The sequence below is a fragment of the Camelina sativa genome, chromosome 3 (genome assembly GCF_000633955.1).
Source record: "Camelina sativa cultivar DH55 chromosome 3, Cs, whole genome shotgun sequence".
NCBI lineage: Eukaryota > Viridiplantae > Streptophyta > Magnoliopsida > Brassicales > Brassicaceae > Camelina > Camelina sativa.
Window position 1 is genome coordinate 19,324,141 of NC_025687.1, and position 7,554 is coordinate 19,331,694.

The 7,554-nt window shown below is 39.2% G+C and overlaps 1 protein-coding gene across 2 annotated transcripts; it reads right to left on the reverse strand.

Moving 5' to 3' along the window:
- LOC104777527 (protein SET DOMAIN GROUP 41-like) lies at positions 725–3,593 on the reverse strand. 2 transcript variants are annotated; one of them, XM_019243839.1, is made up of 5 exons: positions 2,830–3,593; positions 2,647–2,751; positions 2,466–2,564; positions 1,546–2,262; positions 725–1,137 (listed from the first exon to the last, which is right to left on the reverse strand). In XM_019243839.1, exons 1-5 carry the CDS (start codon positions 3,517–3,519, stop codon positions 1,003–1,005), a joined length of 1,746 nt encoding a protein of 581 aa, XP_019099384.1. In that variant the 5' UTR covers positions 3,520–3,593; the 3' UTR covers positions 725–1,002. The 2 variants fall into 2 exon arrangements, with proteins under 2 accessions (XP_019099384.1, XP_010500104.1); XM_010501802.2 differs by having other exon boundaries at positions 725–1,150; positions 2,830–3,591.

Here is a 7,554-nt window from a genome sequence, read left to right on the forward strand (position 1 = left end):
AACTTTTGTTACATGACATATCATTAAAAAAATTTGTGAAACTTAACATTTATTTATATTTTAGAGGGTTCAAAGGTAAAATTACAAACACAATCACAATCTAGAGAATATGCACTAACTAACCATCAAAATAATTTTTTAGCATAAATTTATCTAAGAATGAAGGAGATATTTATTTACTTTTTTTTGGATTTGGTATATTTATAAATTGTGTAAATATAATGTCTAAATCCAATTGAGTGTAGCAACTATGAAAACTAGACTTTATACACTCTAAATATTTTCTTTATTACTTTTCATTTTACACAATGTAGTGATGTACTATAAGATATATGCGCAAACACATTTTTAACATAAATGTTTGTTTTCCTAAATAGGTTTATGCTTTTAATTGAATGTTTTTTGTTTGTTTTTTTAGTGTATGGACAACTTTGTTACTTCATTTTAATGTGTAAATATATATTTAATTCATCATTTATTTTACCTTTTTATGTCTTATAAGTCAAAGATGTTACATGAATTTTCCTTCTAATTAAGTTGATGCAAACAAAAAAGGACAGTAATGTCTCCTCGTTGGCAGAATTAGTTCTATGTTCCCCGGGATAATCTGGACTAAGAGAAACGTGCTCATATTCCAAGAGACATACGTATGGAGTTGAATCACACACGTATGGAGTTGACTAATTAACTCACAATCAACAGTTACAGTTTCTACGAGAATGGATTCACCGGAGAAAAGAGAACTACATAGAGGTAATAATACATCATACATCATACAAACAAACAAATGGAAGAGATATATAAATGAGCATACAACTGTTGAGACACACATGTTGTCTACTCTTTGGAACCTCTTTTGCTCATGTGATTACATGAGGAGTTCAGTGGCTTCCTCTTCCCATTTTACGTCTTTAATCCAGTTTTCTTGTGTGTATTCTATGAAAATTTCTTTACCACTTGTGAAATCTAACGGAAAGCTTCTTCAGCTTTGGACACTCTTCTTCAACCATGAAGATAGTAGGACGTTCCAATATATGCTTTCAACTCAGGTAAGCTCTCTAGTTTCCCAAATGGTACGATAATACCTACCTGCCCTTCTGTAGCTTCTTCTTCCTTGATTATATATACTCTAGTTGCCTTGAGGAACCAACTTCGAGATCAATAAGGTTTGGAACAAACAGCCAAGTCAAATCCTTTAGATCATTGTCACAATATATTGATTTGCTTTGAACTCATCGGGACAAACAGAAAGCGTTAAAGGGACCTTAAAGTAATCAAAACCCATTTCAGAAAATTTAACTAATATAACAAACAATAGAGAAAAATGATTTTGGCATTCATGTATACAGCCACTTTTGCTGTGAGTACATATTTCCTTGGATCAAACTAACAGATAGCATAAATTTAAATACCAATTTCTCAACTCAAGCAAACGGCATGTCACACTAGGCATCGAGACACCCAATGTGACTTCTGACCGTAACATAAATCAGTCAGAAGGTCTGCGTATAGTAAACAGTGAAAAGAGAGTAAGATAACGTTTACCATTTGATCCTCATTCGATTCTTCTCTATCACCATTGGTCGTTGCAAAGCTGAAATCAACTGGACTCCTAAACTTTGCCAAGTAAGGGCAACCGCGAGTGAGGAAACTCCACACGACTTGTGAGATGTCTGTGACACAACTCAGAATCTGCCTAGACTTTTCTTTGATGTCTCTGTGTGAATTTGGGGTTTCAAGCGTAAGACATTTGGTGCATTTGTATGTAGTTTCTACAGATGATTCCATCGAAAACTTCAAGGCCAGATCTAACAAGGATTCTCCAGCATTTTTCCAGAAACTTGTGGCAGATATAGCAAAAGAAGGTTCTGCCGAAAAGAGATGGTGAGAAGCACAAGCAAGGAAGAAAGAGTAGGCTGCACTTATCCTGCTCATCTCAAAAGCCTTCCCCATGTCGATTTCAGAATCAACGGAACGGATTTTGTAGGCAGTAGCCAGAGTAATGTAAGCATTCAAAGCAACGTGGTGACACGGATGTAACCGCAGATGATGAGGCTGGGATGAATCTGCTTTGATTTGGATGCCGTGATGCAGCACACTTTCGATCTTTTCACAACATGTTTTGCGATTTATGTCGTCTGATAGAAAATCATCTATGGCTCCTTGGATATGATCAGACATCTTTCCCGCTGCTTCATCTTTGTTTGTGGTTCCATGAAAGTGACTAACAGTTGTTATTTCAGGCTCCAACGCAAGTACCCCCTGGATGAATGCATCATATAGATTAGCTATCTTAAGAACCCTTATTAAACTAACTTCCAACTACATGAGATGTTTAACTCAACTCAGTCATGCAACATCAAGACCAAAGAGATAGTCAAATTGCTGGCAAATCTATCCAAACATATTAATAAGCTGAAACTTTGTTAAAAGAGTTATTTTCCCAACATGTTTCTGATTAATACCTCTAAAATAGAGTCCACATAAGCTGGAGGTGATGCCACACAACGTCCACAGTTACACATAAACCGATATTTCGACCACAAATCTGACTGCCTCAATCCCTAATGATAAAGAAAGGAATACAATTTTAGGAAGATAAACAATCTACCAATCTAGAGAGTGATGATATCTAAAGGAACAAACCGTGGGTTGAAGAAGGTCCATATACGATACAGTGATCTCTTCACCATCCTTGATCTTCTTGATACTTCTAACAATCACCTTTGGTCCATACCCCACTGTTCTTCCCTGCAAAATACTAAACATTAAAATGGAGATACATCCAAAGACATTTCAAGTGACGAGTCTCATGAAACTAGTACCAACTTGTTCTTGCAAAGAGCAAAAAGCCTTGGATTCGAAGTTGGATGATGTTTCTGTGTTGGTGATGATGTGAGGAATGGTTTTAGCAAAGGCAAGACCATCTTGATACGACGTCGTTATGGTGTTAACGAAACGGTAGCAAGAGTTTGGAGAGCAGCTATGGTTAATCCAAGAGAATCTTGAATCATAAAGAGCGATTCCAAGAGCAAGTCCTGTGCTATCTTGCACCTCAACGGCGTTTGTTAGCACAGAGCATATGGCTGCTTCTTCCAGCTCTGTGTTTTCCCGGTTAGACCTCAGAAAGGTGGCTATGAAACTGGCGGCGTTTTGGATAGCGACGGAGAGGGAAGGATCAGACATGATACGGTGGTGATTTGTGAGGAGGCCATTAAGACGGTGCGGCGACGAGGAAGTGACGACGACGGTGGAATTGAGGAGACGAAGAGCTGTACGGATGTCGGAGGGGAGAATTGGGGATATCTCCGGCGGGGATTGTGGGGAATCGATGGGAGAATCGGTGAGGGAGCATGCGGCGGAGCAGTAGTGAGGGTGAGGCGGAGCTTGGGGGAGAAGGGAGAAACAGGAAGAGCAGTGAGAGGAGAGGAAGGAATCGTAGAGAGAGGAAGCGAGAGGAGAGAGTGGCGGGATCAAATCTGTACCGATGTCGATGTCCTCCGCCGCGAGTATCTCCATCTCCGCCTATTGGGTTAGCTGTAAATATGTGATTAGCTTCCTTTGGTTAACTTAGCCGGTTTAGTATATGTTTTAGCATACTTGTATAGAACACAAGAATTGTATAGCTATTTTGGGTTAAGTGAATGAGGAAAATATCTTTAACAAACTTCTTTTCTCTCATTCTCTTTTGTTTGTAATATGGTCTCAGAGCCATCAAAGCTCAGATCCACCTCAAATTTTTGATCATTTCTCTTCGTTAAGCTTATTTTTCTTCGTTTCTGAGCTTATCTCGTGCTCTATGGTGATTGTATCTCGTGCGAATTAAAAAATGGGTAAAACGAAATCTCAATCGAGCTCCAATGTTCGAAGATCACAAAGGTTAAACTTCGATGTTGATGATTCTGCTCCGATCACTCTCCCAGTAGCCGATCCTCAGGTTTCCGGGCTTTCGCGAGCTGTCACATCGCCAATCTTTGCTGATCCATCTCACTCTCCGTTCCATCTACACAGCGCAAATCATCCAGGTTTGAATATCATTTCTCTTCGTTTGGATGAAACGAACTATGATGACTGGAGTTTTGCGATGCGTATTTCTCTTGATGCTAAGAATAAGATAAAATTTGTTGATGGAAGCTTGCCTAGGCCTTTGATTACAGATCCTAACTTTGATTTGTGGTCTAGATGCAATAGCATGGTTAAGTCGTGGTTATTGAACTCTGTTTCTCCTTAGATCTATCGTAGTATCTTGTGTATGAATGATGCTACAAATATTTGGAAAGATCTCTATGGTCGTTACCATATGACTAATCTCCCACGCACTTTTAATCTGACTCAAGAGATCCAAGACCTTCGTCAAGGTCTATGTCGTTATCTGAGTATTATACTCGTCTCAAAACTCTCTGTGATCAGTTGGATGGTTCAGAGGAACCAGATGATCCTTGTGTTTGTGGGAAAGGTGCTCGTCTGCAACAAAAGGCAGAGAAAGCCAAAACGGAGAAATTCTTGGCTGGTCTGAATGAATCTTATGCGATTGTACGCAGACAAATCATTGCAAAGAAGGTGTTACCTCCTCTGGTAGAGGTATACCATATCCTGGATCAAGACGACAGCTAGAAAGGGTTCACCATTCCCACTACTCCCACAGCTTTTCAAGTCTCACAAGTTGCACCTCAGATGGTTTCTTCTTCACCACTCTCCTGAGGTGTGATGTATGTTCAAAATGGTCCAAACAAAGGACGTCTGATATGCTCTTTTTGCAATCGTGTGGGACACATTGTTGATCGGTGTTACAGAAAACATGGTTTTCCTCCTGGCTTCACTCCAAAAGGGAAATTCAATGAGAAGTTTCAGAAACCTTCAATAGTTGCAGCTTAAGTCTCTTTATCTCCAGGTATGGATAAGACTTCAACTAACATGGAGAACTTGATTGGAAATCTTTCTCCTGATCAGCTGCAGAATATCATTGCTCTCTTTAGCTCTCAGCTACAATCTACATCTTCTGGAGCTGTTCTTGCTGCTATTGCGAGTACTTCTCAGACTCCACAAACGCCACTTGATCACCCTGGTATCTCATTCTCTACTCACACATACTCTTTTATTGGTATTCTGGCTGCTTCGAAACATACATTGTCCACAGACACATGGGTGATTGATTTTGGTGCAACTCACCATGTGTCTCATGACAGAAATAGTTTTGTTTCTTTGGATACTTCTGTGGAAAGTTTTGTGAACATGCCAACATGACAACATGTTAAGATCAGTGGAGTGGGAATGATTCGTCTAAATAAAGATTTACTCCTCATGAATGTCTTGTTTATCCCAGAATTCAGATTGAGTCTTATCAGTATCAGTTCTTTGACTTCAGATCTTGGTTCTCGGGTGATTTTTGACACTTCTTGTTGCGAAATACAGGATCCTACCAAGGGGGTGATGATTGGTAAAGGTCGTCGCATTGGCAAGCTCTATGTGCTTGATACAGAAGCTTCTTTAGTGAATGCAGTGGTGGATATTGGTACTGGCAGAAGAGACTTGGTCACCCTTCTTACTCACGATTGGATGTGATTTCTGAAACTTTGGGAACTACAGGACACAAGAATAAGAAGCCTGCTTATTGTCATGTATGTCACTTGGCAAAGTAGAAGAAATTATCTTTTATATCAGAAAACAACATTTGTAGCTCAACTTTTGAGTTGTTACACATTGATGTTTGGGGGACCCTTTCAGTGGAAACAGTTGAAGGTTATAAATATTTTTTGACCATTGTTGATGATCATTCTAGAGAAACGTGGATTTATTTGCTTAAGGCTAAAAGTGATGTTCTTACTGTCTTCCGTGCTTTCATCAACCAAGTTAAGAATCAATATAATGCTAAAGTGAAGTCGGTTAGATCAGATAATGCTAAAGAGTTAGCTTTCACTCAGTTCTATCAGTCACGAGGCATTGTTTCTTATCATTCTTGTCCAGAGACACCTGAACAGAATTCAGTAGTCGAGCGTAAACATCAGCATATTCTAAACGTTGCTCGATCTCTCCTCTTCCAATCAAATATTCCTCTGCAATATTGGGGAGACTGTGTTCTGACAGCAGTATTTTGATCAACCGTACACCATCATAGTTGCTCTCGAATAAAAACCCCTTATGAGCTGCGCTCACGGGTAAGCAACCAGATTATTCTCGCATCAGATCTTTTGGTTGCCTGTGTTATGCTTCAACGTCTCCGAAACAAAGACATAAGTTTGAGCCTCGATCAAGAGCATGTGTGTTTTTGGGATATCCTGCAGGTTTTAAAGGGTACAAAGTAATGGATTTGCAGAGTCATGTGGTTTATATATCCAGGCATGTTGAGTTCCATGAAGGTGTTTTTCCTTTGACAGATTCTCAGAAGGAGATTGTTCCTCTCAACGATCTCACACCAACGGATTCTTTGTCTTCTGGTAATCCTATTTCCATTCCTCAAAATTCTGATTCCATTTCTTCTCCTCCACTACAAATTTCTCCACAAAGGGTTCAAAAACCTCCTGCTCATTTGAGCGATTATCATTGTTACTCTCTTGACAATGATGTCTCTCATCCTATTTCCTCCTTTTTATCCTATTCAAACATTTCTCCTTCATATTTGGCTTATATCAATAATATTACCAAAATTCCTATTCCCTCTTCATATAAAGAGGCAAAGGCATCCAAGGAATGGTGTGAGGCTGTTGATAAGGAGATTGGAGCCATGGAGAGGACCAATACTTGGGATGTAACTAGTCTTCCACCTGGTAATAAAGTTGTTGGCTGCAAATGGGTTTTTACCTTGAAGTTTTATGCAGATGGAACTCTAGAGAGAGATAAAGCCAGGTTGGTGTCTAAGGGTTACACACAAAAGGAGAGTTTGGATTATAATGAAACATTTTCACCGGTTGCAACGATGGTTATTGTGAAAATGTTACTCAAGATTTCTGCTTCTAAACAGTGGTTTCTACATCAACTTGACATTTCTAATGCTTTCTTGAATGGTGATCTTGGTGAAGATATATATATATATATATATGTGACTTCCAGAAGGGTATGATGATATTAAGGGGGACACTTTGCCCAAGAATGCTGTTTGTAGGTTGAAGAAATCCATTTATGGTCTCAAACAAGCTTCTCGGCAATGGTTCTTGAAGTTTTCTACTTCTCTTATGTCCTTGGGTTTTGCAAAGTGTCACAGAGATCACACTTTGTTTGTTAAAAGTTTTGGAGATGATTTCATTGTTGTATTGGTTTACGTTGACGACATAGTTATTGCTAGTACCACAGAATCAGGTGCAACTCAGTTAATTGCAGCTTTGAAGCAGAGTTTTAAGCTACGGGAGCTTGGTCCTTTGAAGTATTTCTTGGGTCTTGAAATTGCTCGAAACTCTACTGGCATATCCATTTGTCAACGCAAATATGCTCTTGAGCTTCTGACTTCTTCTGGCATGTTAGCTTGCAAAGATGTTCAGACACCCATGGTACCAAACCTACACCTTTCTAGGACCTCTGGTACGATTTTGAATGATAAGGAGATGTATCGCAGTCTTGTAG